Genomic DNA, 15,842 nt, shown 5'->3' with positions numbered 1-15,842 from the left:
TTGTCAATGATGTGCATAGAGCTTGAATTCTTTTTGCTCTGACGATTTTGACACACGTCTATGGGTTTGGTTTTGTTGTCTGTCTCCCCCTTCTCGACTGGGAGCCTGCTGTTGGGTAGGGACCGTCTCTATGTGTTGCCAACTTGGACTTCCCAAGCGCTTAGTACAGTGCTCTGCTCAATAAATATGATTGAATGAATGAATCTAGTAAGCGCTCAACAAATGCCATTATGATTATTTTTTATTAAATTCCATAATCAATCAATCAATTGTATTGTATTGTATTGTATTTATTGTATCAGTTGTATTTACTGAGCGCTTACTGTGTGCAGAGCACAAACTCTAAGTATTTATGATAATAATGTTGGTATTTGTTAAGCGCTTACTATGTGCCAAGCACTGTTCTAAGCGCTGGGGGCGGGGGGGGGGGGGGGATACAAGCTAATCAAGGTTGTCCCACGTGGGGCTCACAGTTTTAATCCCCATTTTACAGATGAGGGAACTGAGGCGCAGAGAAGTGAAGTGACTGGCCCAAAGTCACACAGCTGACAAGTGGCGGAGCCGGAATTAGAACCCACAACCTCTGACTCCCAAGCCAGGGCTCTTTCTACTGAGCCACACTGCCTCTCTGCTTATAATAATAATAATAATAATAATAATAATAATAATGATGGCATCTATTAAGCGCTTACTATGTGCAAAGCACTGTTCTAAGCGCTGGGGAGGTTACACGGCGATCAGGTTGTCCCACAGGGGGCTCACAGCCTTGATCCCCATTTTACAGATGAGGGAACTGAGGCCCAGAGAAGTGAAGTGACTTGCCCAAAGTCACACAGCTGACAGTTGGTGGAGCCGGGATTTGAACCCATGACCTCTGACTCCAAAGCCCGGGCTCCTTCCACTGAGCCACGCTGCTTCTTCTTATGTATATACAGACCTAAGAAGCTTACTTATTTATGCAACAATTTAATAATAATAATAATAATAATAATGGCATTTATTAAGCGCTTACTATGTGCAAAGCACTGTCTCTTCAGGCCCCTGCTTCCAAGTCTAACTTCCTCTTGATGGGCTATTAGTAAATAATGATCTCCTTCATTAGTTTGTAAACTCTTTGAAGGCGGAAACTATTTTCCACTTTTTTTTTAATGGCATTTATTAGGCGCTTACTATGCGCCAAGCACTGTTCTAAGCGCTGGGGAGGTTACCAGGTGATCAGGTTGTCCCACGTGGGAAGCACAGTCTTCATCCCCATTTTCCAGATGAGGGAACTGAGGCCCAGAGAAGTGAAGTGACTTGCCCAAAGTCACACAGCTGACAAGTGGTGGAGCCGGGATTCGAACCCATGACCTCTGACTCCGAAGCCCGGGCTCCTTCCACTGCGCCACGCTGCTTCTCTTTCACTTCTGTGGCAGTATTCTTCTGTACGCTGCTCAATGAATACTATTGATTGATTGTTACCTTTCAGTCTAGTTATGTTAAAAATTTATTTTTTATTTTTTGGTTTAATCAGAAGAAAGTGGAAAAACAAGACTGGAAGGGTGCTTGCTCAGGTCAGAAGCCTGTTATGGAAAAATAAAAATTTCCAGAACCCCGTACCAGTATAAAAATTGTCTCGTTGCAGCAGCAGTTAGAAGCAGTGTGGCTCAGCGGAAAGAGCCCGGGCTTTGGAGTCCGAGGTCATGGGTTCAAATCCCGGCTCCGCCAATTGTCAGCTGTGTGGCTTGGGCAAGTCACTTAACTTCTCTATGCCTCAGTTACCTCATCTATAAAATGGGGATTAAGTCTGTGAGCCCCACGTGGGACAACCTAGTCACCTTGTATTCCCCCAGCGCTTAGAACAGTGCTTTGCACATAGTAAGCGCTTAATAAATGCTATTATTATTATTATTAAATCCCGGCTCCGCCAATTGTCAGCTGTGTGACTTTGGGCAAGTCACTTCAATCAATCATATTTATTGAGTGCTTACTGTGTGCAGAGCACTGTACTTCACTTCTCTGTGCCTGTATATATATATATATGTATATACATACCTATATATATGTATATATGTTTGTACATATTTAGTACTCTATTTATTTATTTTATTTGTGCATATCTATTCTATTTATTTTATTTTGTTAGGATGTTTGGTTTTGTTCTCTGTCTCCCCCCTTTAGACCGTGAGCCCACTGTTGGGTAGGGACTGTCTCTAGATGTTGCCAACTTGGACTTCCCAAGCGCTTAGTACAGTGCTCTGCATTCATTCATTCATTCATTCATATTTATTGATAGGCCCGTGCTCTATCTACTAGGCCATGCTGCTTCTCTTATTAATCAGTCAATCAATCAATCATATTTATTGAGCACTTACTGTGTGCAGAGCACTGTACTAAGCGCTCGGGAAGTCCAAGTTGGCGACATATAGAGACGATCCCTACCCAACAGCGGGCTCACAGTCTAGGTGGGGGAGACAGACACACAGTAAGCGCTCAATAAATACGATTGATTGATTGATTGTGCCTCAGTTACCTCATCTGTAAAATGGGGATTAGGACTGTGGGCCCCCCAGTGGGACAACCTGATCACCTTGTAACCTCCCCAGCGCTTAGAACAGTGCTTTGCACATAGTAAGCGCTTAATAAATGCCGTCATCATTCTCCCATCAGCTGCCCTTATTAAGGGGAAGGCTAGTGTCTGCTAATTCTGTTGTACCCACCCTAACACTTAGTATAGTACTCTGCACACATGTAGAGCATCAGCTTGGGAGTCAGAAGGGCCTGGGTTCAAATCCCGCCTCCGCCACTTATCAGCTGTGTGACTATGGGCAAGTTGCTTCCCTTCCTTCGCTCCTCAGTTACCTCACCTGTAAAATGGGGTTTAAGACTGTGAGCTCCACGTGGGACACGGTTTGGGTCCAACCCGATTTACTCGTATCCAGTACAGTGCCTGGCACACAGTAAGCGCTTAACAAATATCCCATTTATTATTATTATTAATGAGAAGTCGCGTGGCTCAGTGGAAAGAGCATGAGCTTGGGAGTCGGAGGTCGTGGGTTCCAATCCCTCCTCCACCGCTTGTCAGCTGTGGGACTTTGGGCAAGGCACTTCACTTCTCTGGGCCTCAATGACCTCATCTGGAAAATGGGGATAAAGACTGCGAGCCCCATGTGGACAACATTCATTCAATCGTATTTATTGGATGAGCTGCTACTCATCCAAGGAAAAGAGAGCAGGGCCTGGCCCAGGCCCAAATGCGTGGGGCCACTATCAATCAATCAATCCATCCATTATATTTATTGAATGCTTACTACTACTACTAATAATTATGGCATTTGCTAAGCGCTTACTATGTGCAAAGCACTGTTCTAAGTGCTGAGGGAGACTGTGAGCCCATTGTTGGGTAGGGACCGTCTCTATATGTTGTCGACTTTTGTACTTCCCAAGCGCTTAGGACAGTGCTCTGCACACAGTAAGCACTCAATAAATACGATTGAATGAATGAATGAATGAATATGTGCAAAGCACTGTTCTAAGCACTGGGGAGGTTACAAGGTGATCAGGTTGTCCCACGTGGGTCTAACAGTCTTCATCCCCATTTTACAGATGAGGGAACTGAGGCTCAGAGAAGTTATTATGTGACTTGCCCAAGGTCACACAGCAGATGCGTGGAAAGAGCACGGACTTTGGAGTCAGAGGTCATGGGTTCAAATCCCACCTCCGCCACTTGTCGGCTGTGTGATTTTGGGCAAATCACTTCACTTCTCTGGGCCTCGCTTAGCTCATCTGTAAAATGGGGATGAAGACTGTGAACCCCCCCGTGGGACAAACTGATTACCTTGTATCCCCCCAGAGGAGCAGCGTGGCTCATTGGAAAGAGCCCGGGCTTTGGAGTCAGAGGTCATGGGTTCAAATCCCACCTCCGCCACTTGTCGGCTGTGTGATTTTGGGCAAATCACTTCACTTCTCTGGGCCTCGCTTAGCTCATCTGTAAAATGGGGATGAAGACTGTGAGCCCCCCGTGGGACAACCTGATTACCTTGTATCCCCCCAGAGGAGCAGCGTGGCTCATTGGAAAGAGCCCGGGCTTTGGAGTCAGAGGTCATGGGTTCAAATCCCGGCTCCGCCACTTGTCAGCTGTGTGACTTTGGGCAACTCACTTCACTTCTCTGGGCCTCGCTTAGCTCATCTGTAAAATGGGGATGAAGACTGTGAGCCCCCCGTGGGACAACCTGATTACCTTGTATCCCCCCAGAGGAGCAGCGTGGCTCATTGGAAAGAGCCCGGGCTTTGGAGTCAGAGGTCATGGGTTCAAATCCCGGCTCCGCCACTTGCCGGCTGTGTGACTTTGGGCAAGTCACTTCACTTCTCTGGGCCTCGCTTATCTCATCTGTAAAATGGGGATCATCATCAATCGTATTTATTGAGCACTTACTATGTGCAGAGCACTGTACTAAGCGCTTGGGAAGTACAAATTGGCAACATATAGAGACAGTCCCTATATTTATTTTATATATAAATATATATATTTATACATATATAAAATGGGGATGAAGGCTGTGAGCCCCCCGTGGGACAACCTGATTACCTTGTATCCCCCCCGAGGAGCAGCGTGGCTTATTGGAAAGAGCCCGGGCTTTGGAGCCAGATGTCATGGGTTCAAATACCGACTCTGCCAACTGACAGCTGTGTGACTTTGGGCAAGTCACTTCACTTCTCTGTGCCTCAGTCACCTCATCTGTAAAATGGGGATGAAGACTGTGATTCCCCCGTGGGACAACCTGATCACCTTGTAACCTCCCCAGCGCTTAAAAGAAGCAGCGTGGCTCAGTGGAAAGAGCACGGACTTTGGAGTCAGAGGTCGTGGGTTCGAATCCCGGCTCTGCCAATTGTCAGCTGTGTGACCTTGGGCAAATCACTTCACTTCTCTGGGCCTCAGTCACCTCATCTGTAAAATGGGGATGAAGACTGTGAGCCCCCCGTGGGACAACCTGATCACCTTGTAACCTCCCCAGCGCTTAGAACAGTGCTTTGCACATAGTAAGCGCTTAATAAATGTCATTATTATTATTATTATTATTATTATTATTATTCTTATGTGGCAGAGCCGGGATTCGAACTCACGGCCTCTGACTGCCAAGCCCGGGCTCTTTCCACTGAGCCACACTGCTTCTCTAGTATTGTGGCAGTAGTGGAGTCTCCCAAGTGCTTAGTACATAGTAAACGCTCAATACATAGGTTCGAATGAATGAATGCTTTCTGTCTCTACGTCAGAGTCCGAGGCGGTGGAATGACGGCGCATGCGCGGAGGGGGGCGGGGTCTCGCTCGGCGCATGCGCAGTAGTGTGGGGCGGGTCCCCGAGGCGGGGGCGTGGTCTCGCTCGGCGCCTGCGCGGTGCGGTGAGGCGGGTCCCCGAGGCGGGAGGCGGGGTCCGACGCGGCGCCTGCGCAGTGAGGTGGGGCGAGTCCCCGTGGCGGGCAACGGGGGGGCGTGGCCCGACGCGGCGCCTGCGCAGTGCGCTGGGACGGTCTCCGAGGCGGGCAGCGGGGGGCGTGGTCCGACGCGGCGCCTGCGCAGTGAGGTGGGGCGGGACTCCGAGGAGGGCGGAGGGGGGCGTGGTCCGACGCGGCGCCTGCGCAGTGCGCTGGGACGGTCACCCAGGCGGGCAGCGGGGGGCGTGGTCCGACGCGGCGCCAGCGCAGTGCGCTGGGACGGGTCACCGAGACGGGCGGAGGGGGCGTGGTCCGACGCGGCGCCTGCGCAGTGAGGTGGGACGGGTCTCCGAGGAGGCGGGCGGAGGGGGCGTGGTTTAACGCGGCGCCTGCGCAGTGCGCTAGGACGGTCACCCAGGCGGGCAGCGGGGGGCGTGGTCCGACGCGGCGCCTGCGCAGTGAGGTGGGGTGGTTTAACGCGGCGCCTGCGCAGTGCGCTGGAACGGTCTCCGAGGCGCGCGGCGGGGGGCGTGGTCCGACGTGGCGCCTGCGCAGTGCGGCGGGGCGGGTCTCGAGGAGGGCGGAGGGGGGCGTTATCAGACGCGGCGCCTGCGCAGTGCGTTCAGTGGGGCCGGAGCGACCGGAAGTGAAGGGGTCTCGCCCGTCGCCGCCTCAGTCACCCCTGAGGAGGGTGAGGGGAAGGAGGGTAGCGAGGAGGGGACGCGGCCGCCATGGACCTCCACCAGCCGCCGGCCAGCAGATACCGAGTGGTCAGTACCGCCAGCCTCCCTTTCTCCTCCTCATCATCATCAATCGTATTTATCGAGCGCTTACTATGTGCAGAGCACTGTACTAAGCGCTTGGGCGAGGACAATTCATTCATTCAGTCGTGTTGATTGAGCGCTGACTGTGAGGAGCACTGGGCTAAGCGCTTGGAGAAACCATTCATTCATTCAGTCGTATTGATTGAGCTCTGTGCGCGGAACACTGGGCCAAGCGCTTGGGAGAGGACCATTCATTCATTCAGTCGTGTTGATTGAGCGCCGACTGTGCGCGGAGCACTGGGCTAAGCGCTTGGGGGAGGATAATTCATTCATTTCATTTCATTCATTAATTCATTCATTTACTCATTCAGTCGTATTGATTGAGCGCTGACTGTGAGGAGCACTGCGCTAAGCGCTTGGAGAAACCATTCATTCATTCAGTCGTATTGATTGAGCTCTGTGCGCGGAGCACTGCGCTAAGCGCTTGGGAGAGAACAATTCATTCATTCAGTCGTGTTGATTGAGTGCCGACTGCGTGCGGAGCACTGGGCTAAGCGCTTGGAAAAACCATTCATTCATTCAGTCGTATTGATTGAGCTCTGACTGCGTGCGGAGCACTGGGCTAAACGCTTGGGAGAGGACAATTCATTCATTCAGTCGTATTGATTGAGCTCTGACTGTGCGCGGAGCACTGGGCTAAGCGCTTGGGGGAGGATAATTCATTCATTTCATTTCATTCATTAATTCATTCATTTACTCATTCAGTCGTATTGATTGAGCGCGGACTGTGAGGAGCACTGGGCTAAGCGCTTGGAGAAACCATTCATTCATTCATTCAGTCGTATTGATTGAGCGCTGACTGTGAGGAGCACTGGACTAAGCGCTTGGAAAAACCATTCATTCAGTCAGTCGTATTGATTGAGCTCTGACTGTGCGCGGAGCACTGGGCCAAACGCTTGGGAGAGGACAGTTTATTCATTCAGTCGTGTTGATTGAGCGCTGACTGTGCGCGGAGCACTGGGCTAAGCGCTTGGAAAAAACATTCATTCAGTCGTATTGATTGAGCGCTGACTGTGCGGAGCACTGGGCTAAGCGCTTGGGGGAGGACAATTCATTCATTTATTCATTCAGTCGTATTGATTGAGTGCCGTCTGTGAGGAGCACTGGACTAAGCACTTGGAAAAACCATTCATTCAGTCTTATTGATTGAGCGCCGACTTTGAGGAGCACTGGGCTAAGCGCTTGGAAAAACCATTCATTCATTCAGTCGTATTGATTGAGCGCCGACTTTGAGGAGCACTGGACTAAGCGCTTGGAAAAACCATTCATTCATTCGGTCGTATTGATTGAGCTCTGACTGTGCGCGGAGCACTGGGCTAAGCGCTTGGGATAGGACAATTCATTCATTCAGTTGTGTTGATTGAGCGCCGACTGTGCGCACAGCACTGGGCAAAGCGCTTGGGAGAGGACAATTCATTCATTCAGTCGTATTGATTGAGCTCTGACTGCGTGCGGAACACCGGACTAAGCGCTTGGAGAAACCATTCATTCATTCAGTCGTATTGATTGAGCTCTGACTGTGCGTGGAGCACTGGGCTAGGCGCTTGGGGGAGGACAATTCATTCATTTATTCCTTCAGTCGTGTTGATTGAGCGCTGACTGTGAGGAGCACTGGGCTACGCGCTTGGGGAAGGATAATTCATTCATTTATTCATTCAGTCGTGTTGATTGAGCGCCGACTCTGCGCGGAGCACTGGACTAAGCGCTTGGGAGAGGACAATTCATTCATTCAGTCGTACTGATTGAGCTCTGACTGCGTGCGGAACACTGGGCTAAACGCTTGGGAGAGGACAATTTATTCATTGTCGTGTTGAATGAGTGCTGACTGCGTGCGGAGCACTGGACTAAGCGCTTGGAGAAACCATTCATTCATTCATTCAGTCGTATTGATTGAGCGCTGACTGTGAGGAGCACTGGACTAAGCGCTTGGAAAAACCATTCATTCATTCAGTCGTGTTGATTGAGCGCCGACTGTGCGCGGAGCACTGGGCTAAGCGCTTGGGAGAGGACAATTCATTCATTCAGTCGTGTTGATTGAGCGCCGACTGTGCGCGGAGCACTGGGCTAAGCGCTTGAGAGAGGACAATTCATTCATTCAGTCGTGTTGATTGAGCATTGACTGTGCGGAGCACTGGGCTAGGCGCTTGGGAGAGGACAATTCATTCATTCAGTCGTGTTGATTGAGGGCCGACTGTGCGCGCAGCACTGGGCTAAGCGCTTGGGAGAGGACAATTCATTCAGTTGTATTGATTGAGCTCTGACTGCGTGGAGCACTGGGCTATGCGCTTGGGAGAGGACAATTCATTCAGTCGTATTGATTGAGCAGAGACTGTGTGCGGAGCACTGTGCTAAGCGTTTGGGAGAGGATAATTCATTCATTTATTCATTCAGTTGCATTGATTGAGCGCCGACTGTGCGCGGAGCACAGGGCTAAGCACTTGGGAGAGGACAATTCATTCATTCAGTTGTATTGATTGAGCGCTGACTGCATGGAGCACTGGGCTAAGTGCTTGGGAGAGGAGAATTCATTCATTCAGTCGTATTGATTGAATGCTGACTGTGCGGAGCACTGGGCTAAGCGCTTGGGAGAGGACAATTCATTCATTCAGTCGTATTGATTGAGCGCTGACTGCGCGGAGCACAGGGCTAAACACTTGGGAAGGACAATTCATTCATTCAATCGTATTGACTGAGCGCAGCACTGGACTAAGCGCTTGGGAGACTACAATTCATTCATTCATTCAATCATTGATGGAGCACTGACTGCGGAGCACTGGGCTAAGCGCTTGGGAGACTACAATTCATCATTCATTCATTCAGCTGTATTGATTGAACGCCGACTGTGCGGAGCACTGGACTAAGCGCTTGGGAAGGACAATTCATTCATTCAGTCGTATTGATTGAGCACTCACTGTGTGCAGAGCACTGGACTATGTGCTTGGAAAGTAGAAGTCGGCAACATCCCCAACAACGGGCCCCCGACCCCTCAGCTCCCCGGCTCCCGGGGGGCTCCGAGGGGTGGTTTGGGGGCGTCCCCCTTTACCCCCCTGCCCTCCGATCTCCCTAGGACCGGCCCACTTCCCCCGCCTGGAGGACTCAATCAGTCCACCGATCAATCAATCGATCAATCAGCCAGCCCATCACCAGTCAATCCATTCAGTTTATTCATTCATTCAATCGTATTGATTGAGCGCTTACTGTGTGCGGAGCACTGGACTAAGCGCTTGGGAAGTATTAATAATGGCATTTATTAAGCGCTTACTGTGTGCAAAGCACTGTTCTAAGCGCTGGGGAGGTTACAAGGTGATCAGGTTGTCCCACGGGGGGCTCACAGTCTTCATCCCATCACTGAGCAGCGTGGCTCAGTGGAAAGAGCCCGGGCTTTGGAGTCGGAGGTCATGGGTTCAAATCCCCGCTCTGCCACTCGTCAGCTGGGTGACTTTGGGCAAGTCACTTCCCTCCTCTGGGCCTCAGTTCCCCCATCTGTAAAATGGGGATGAAGACTGTGAGCCCCCTGTGGGACAACCTCATCACTTTGTAACCCCCCCAGCGCTTAGGACAGTGCTTTGCCCACAGTAAGCGCTTCATAAATGCTGTCATCATTATTATTATTATCCCCGTTTTACAGATGAGATAACCGAGGCCCAGAGAAGTTGTGACTTGCCCAAAGTCACCCAGCTGACGAGTGGCGGAGCTGGGATTTGAACCCGTGACCTCTGACTCCAAAGCCCGGGCTCTTTCCACTGAGCCACACTGCAGCTCCTACCATTGGCAGCCCCAGCCATCCCCAGGGGATTCCCTGAGCTCTTAGCCGGTGCGGAGCTCTGGCCACAATGCGCATGGCTCAATGGAAAGAGCCCGGGCTTTAGGAGTAAGAGGTCATGGGTTCAAATCCCGGCTCTGCCAACTGTCAGCTGTGTGACTTTGGGCAAGTCGCTTCACTTCCCTGGGCCTCCGTTACCTCATCTGGAAAATGGGGATTAAAACCGTGAGCCCCCCGTGGGACAACCTGATCACCTTGTAACCTCCCCAGCGCTTAGAACAGTGCTTTGCACATAGTAAGCGCTTAACAAATACCGTCATCATTATTATTATTATTATTGATGCAGTTTAACAGAGCCGATAGACACAGCGAGCTGACACTGTACTCTCCCCAGCGCTTAGTCCAGCGCTGTGCGCACAGTTCAGCGCCCAGTGAATAGCCTGGATGGATGGAACCTGTATATATGTTTGTACATATTTATTACTCTATTTATTTATTTATTTTATTTGTACATATCTATTCTGTTTATTTTATTTTGTTAGTATGTTTGGTTTTGTTCTCTGTCTCCCCCTTTTAGACTGTGAGCCCACTGTTGGGTAGGGACTGTCTCTATATGTTGCCAATTTGTACTTCCCAGGCGCTTAGTACAGTGCTCTGCACATAGTAAGTGCTCAATGAATACGATTGATGATGATGATGATAGGTCAGGGCGCCGGTAAACGACTGGCCTGTAATTATAGGGCTGAACCTTGGGGCCCCACAGGGGCCAATCAGGCAATGGGCTCACCCAAGTGCTCAGTACAGAGAAGCAACGTGGCTCAGTGGAAAGAGCCGGGCTTGGGAATCAGAGGTCATGGGTTCAGATCCCGGCTCCGCCAATTGTCTGCTGTGTGACTTTGGGCAAGTCACTTAACTTCTCTGCGCCTGCGACCTCATCTGTGAAATGGGGATTAAGACTGAGCCCCCCGTGGGACAACCTGATCACCTTGTAACCTCCCCAGCGCTTTGAACAGCGCTTTGCATATAGTAAGCGCTTAATAAATGCCGTCATTATTATTATTAAAACCATTCTGCACACACCGATCGCATTCATTCATTCAATCGTATTTATTGAGCGCTTACTGTGTGCGGAGCACTGTACTAAGCGCTTGGGAAGTACAAGTTGGCAACATATAGAGACGGTCCCTACCCAACGGTGAGCTCACAGTCTAGAAGACTGAGTGCGTACCCTGTGCAGAGCACTCGACTAAGCACCTGTGCAGTGTGCAGCACTTAGAATGGTGTTTGACATGTAGTAAGCGCTCAATGAGAAGCGGCATGGTGCAGCAAGTAGAGCCCGGGCCTGGGAGACGGGATGTCACGGGTTCCAATTCCTTCTCCGCCGCTTGTCTGCTGCGTGACCTTGGGCAAGTCACTCGATTCTCTGGGCCTCAGTTTCCTCGTCTGTAAAATGGGGATGGAGACTCTGAGCCCCATGTGGGACAGGGACTGGGTCCAACCTAATCACCTTGTACCTACCACTGTGCGTGGCTCATAGAAAGCGCTTAGTAAATACCATAATCATAATAACTATTATTTTTATAATTATTATGCTTGAAGGCCCGGTGTGATAGGCTTGGTAGAGGCGATCCCAGCTCACAAGGGGTGGCGGAACACTGTCCTAAGCACTCTGCAGACGAAAGTGCGATTTAGTTGTTAGACACATCCTCTGCCCTCGAGGAACTCTGTCTGATTTGTATATTTTCATTCATTCAATCGTATTTAGTGAGCGCTTACTGTGTGCAGAGCAGTGAACAAAGCGCTTGGGAAAATACAATACAGCAGTGTCTCAGTCAGGGAGAGAGATTTATCGAGCTCTGGGGGCAGAATGGTGCTTGGAACACAGTAAGCCCTGAACAAATATCACTATTATTGTTATTAGTATTGTTATTATTATCAGATCTTCCTCCTCCTTAAACCGGGATTCCCATGTGGGACAGGGACCGTGCCTGACCTCATTAACACTGTATCTACCCCAGTGCTTGACACACAGTAAGCGCTTAGCAAATTCCATCAGTCTTATTATGATTATTAACATTTTTCTCGTTCCAGCCAGATTGCTCACCCTTGGCTGTTAATTATTTACAATGAAAGTGCACGTTCTTGCCCTTCCTAATCCAGGCCGTGAATTTAGGAGGCAGGCAGGGGAGAGGGGAGCTGCTCTTCTTGTTTTCATAGACATTAGGATTTATGAAGTGCTCCCTTTTGTGTCACCCTGTTCTGTGATGTTAAGTTTTGTGGTTGCCAAATCCTGCATCCTTTTCCATAAAGAAGGGTCAGTAATATTTGAAAGATGCTGAGCTGTTTCTCAGTGAAATGAGAATAAAAATAGGATTGGAAGGATTCTTGTAGTCCTCCCCGCCGTGGCGTCTCGTCCTCTGTGATCGCCTGGCATCTGCCGGACATTCAATAATAAAGGTATTATTTATTATTGTAAATGATCCTTGTCGGTTGGCTCAGAGTTTTATCGTTAGGTGTCCAAGTAGCGGTTTTTTTTTTTAATCCCATTATGTTTCTTATGGCTATTTAATTAAAACTATTCTCAGTGGGGGAAAAAACGTTGAATTCCCAGGCCAGTTGAGTAATCTGTGGGGTTATGCAGTCAAACCCTGAAACCGTCATAGACTTTTGCTGAATTGGGGTGCCTGGTCAAACCGAAATCGTATGTTCACATAATCTGCCTTTCAACTGAAAGACTTTGATATGACGTGATTAATAAGGCCTCTTAGTAATAATGGCCATTCATTTCCAGTTAACCCTGTATCCTAAGGTGTCGTCGGAGGTTCCAAAGGCCCGTGTTTCCTTTTTCGTATAAAGCGACAGAAGGTTTTACCCGTTTCAGTTTTAATCACGCTTACAGTTTGGAACTGGGAGTCCGGATGAGCTTTTAAGTGCAGAACATCTTTGGAGATGGCCTAGAACAGTCCCAAGGGATGGGAGGTCCATTTCCAGTTGGAAAGCGAATCAATTCATTGTAGCGATATGGCAACCAGGACGTGCAATATTGATACTGTTGGTGAATACCATTAGTGAAGAACAGAACATAATTTTAGGTTTATCTTCCTTCTCTCCATCCGTTAATCTTTCTCTCTTAGAGGCAGCAGCAGGTATGGATTCTCGCGTCATAGGCCTTTGCTCCCTCATCGGCTTCTTATTCTTAGGCCTGTCTTCCTGTGAGAATGGGTTCCGCATGTTTACCATGGAGGAGAGTAGTAATATTGCAATAATAATTGCACTTGGTAAGCCCTTACTATGTACCAAACACCGTTCTACGTTCTGGGGGTAGATACAAGTTAATTCTCAGACTGAGCCCTCTTCTTCCTCTGCCCCTCCTCCCCCTCCCCATCCCTCCCGCCTTACCTCCTTCCCCTCCCCACAGTACCTGTATAGATGTGTATGTTTGTACATATTTATTACTCTATTTTACTTGTAAATATTTATTCTATTTATTTTATTTTGTTAATATGGTTTGTTCTGTTGTCTGTCTTCCCCTTCTAGACTGTAAGCCCGCTGATGGGAAGGGACCGTCTCTATATGTTGCCAACTTGTACTTCCCAAGCACTTAGTACAGTGCTGTGCACACAGTAAGCGCTCAATAAATATGAATGAATGATGCAAAAGCTTTTATGAAATGGCATGGTCCTACAGAAGGAGCTTTACAAAATAATCCAAACAGTGTTTGCTCACTACTTTTCATTTCTCTTTCCTTAATACGTGGCTAACCTCCACTTGCATATTATATCGTATTTATTTTTTCCTTCCTACACCTCCCAGAATTGATACCAACTTTGACCATACATTTCTGAAAATTTTCACTTTTTTCCCCGCTTGGGAAATCTTCTAGACTGTGAGCCCACTGTTGGGTAGGGACCGTCTCTATATGTTGCCAACTTGTACTTCCCAAGTGCTTAGTACAGTGCTCTGCACACAGTAAGCGCTCAATAAATACGATTGAATGAATGAATGAAAATCTAGTCCGCACTGCTGCCTTTCAAACAGAAGAATAGTTCTTCAAATTAAAAGTGAACAGGCCACAGGCCATTTCTGATTTCAAAGCCAGTTTTAGTATGCCTGCTAGGAATAGGGATAAGGGCATATTGTCTTAGTGAGAATCATAGGAAGGGTTCTGAGAAGTGAACCCGTTTTAAAAGTTCTGTCAGAATCTATTTAATGTTTGATTTCATATCCAGCCGGCCCTCTGTGTAGTGTGCCATTATGTGATTAATCTCTGCTCTCATCTCCCTGGCAAAGTCAGGATAAAATCCCAGGTGATTAAGAGTTCCCATATTCCAGTGCCGAGAGCCAGAACGATCAAAGCCTACTTTGATCAAGTCACAGCCTCTGTCTTATGGGCGGATCAGGGCTGTGAAAGTTGCTTGAAGAGAAGTAGTAGTGGCCTAGTGGAAAGAGCGTGGGCCTTGGGAATCAGAGAAACTGAGTTATAATTCCAGCTCTGTCACTTGCCTGCTGTGTGACCATAGGCAAGTCATTTCACTTCTCTGGGCCTCAGTTCCCTCATCTACAAAATGGGGATTGAGTACTTGTCCTCCCTTCTACTTAGACCGTGAGCCCCATGTGGGACCTGATTATCTTGAGTCTATCCCAGTGGTTAGTTCAGTGTTTGGAACACAGTATAAGCACTTAACAAATGCCACAAGTATTATTGTTTTTATTATGAGGCTATCGGGAACCAATAGCAAACGGATCAAAATAGAGGCTCAAACAGATAAAGGAAGATGCAGCACACTCTTTAAAGGTCCATTTTGAGAAGAACCATGTCATTAGTGCCTTGACTTTTGCAAATTCAGACCTGTTGCCCAAGGGTGGAAAGCTCATATTCTCTTGTGGTAATGCCTAAAACGCAGGAAGCGCCCTTGACCAATGAGCGCGATAGTGTGAATCATGTCGAAAAGCAAACGTACAGTCAGTTCTTCCATTTCGTGTGTTTTCACTGTCTGTCATAGGTAGCACACGGCCGTGGAATTAGGGTGCTTTCTTCCAGCCCCCACATCTGTCTGGACACGGCGCCGTGTGGGAACAAGATGCGTGGGCCTGGCCCGGGACACGGATGAGTTGAATATTCCGTTGTGAGTTTTCCCGTGACACGGGGCCCTGCCCGGACACCTCTCCCACGTCACGGGAGAACCAGCTGCACTTCTGTCTAGTGGGTAGACGGCCCTTGTCATCCAAGGGATCAGGTTGAGGATCGTGATTTGGGCCGTAGAGGTTATCAGGCCACACTGAGGATGCTGAAATGTTGGCCAGCATGACTTCTTGGACTTAGAATGGCAAGATACTTGGTGTTTTTTTTTTTTTAAGGTGGAGATCTCGGTTTTTGGCTTTGTGTGAGAGATGGGCCGTTCTCATAATCATAACAGTAATAATAATAATGACAGTAGTTTGGCTCCTGCTAAGCTGAGCACTGTACTATATATATAGTATATATATCTATGTACTATATATACATATACATATATACATTATATATATGTATATATATATATATATGATGGCATTTATTAAGCGCTTACTATGTGCAAAGCACTGTTCTAAGCACTGGGGAGGATACAAGGTGATCAGGTTGTCCCACGGGGGGCTCCCAGTCTTAACCCCCATTTTACAGATGAGGTAACTGAGGCCCAGAGAAGTGAAGTTTCTTGCCCAAAGTCACACAGCTGACAGTGGGTGGAGCCGGAATTTGAACCCGTGACCTCTGACTCCAAAGCCCGTGCTCTTTCCACTGAGCCGCGCTGCTGAAGCAGTGTGACTTAATGGACAGACCACCGTACAACACCACAATAAAC

At 48.6% G+C, this 15,842-nt stretch overlaps 1 protein-coding gene across 2 annotated transcripts in view; it reads left to right on the top strand.

The window, feature by feature from the left end:
- NDFIP2 (Nedd4 family interacting protein 2) overlaps positions 1-15,842 on the top strand; it is a 132,069-nt gene that overhangs the window by 17,867 nt on the left and 98,360 nt on the right. Inside the window, exon 1 of one of the 2 annotated variants that reach the window (XM_038759256.1) lies at positions 6,007-6,182. The exons of the other annotated variant lie outside the window; for it this stretch is intronic. Coding sequence (XP_038615184.1) covers positions 6,144-6,182 — 39 coding nt within the window. The 5' untranslated portion in view covers positions 6,007-6,143. Of the gene's footprint in view, positions 1-6,006; positions 6,183-15,842 lie in introns of those variants that run through there. 2 annotated transcript variants of the gene reach the window in all.

This window comes from Tachyglossus aculeatus, chromosome 17 (genome assembly GCF_015852505.1).
Source record: "Tachyglossus aculeatus isolate mTacAcu1 chromosome 17, mTacAcu1.pri, whole genome shotgun sequence".
Lineage (NCBI taxonomy): Eukaryota > Metazoa > Chordata > Mammalia > Monotremata > Tachyglossidae > Tachyglossus > Tachyglossus aculeatus.
Note: the sequence above shows the minus strand (reverse complement) of the source record. Positions and strands in the feature narration are given on the sequence as shown.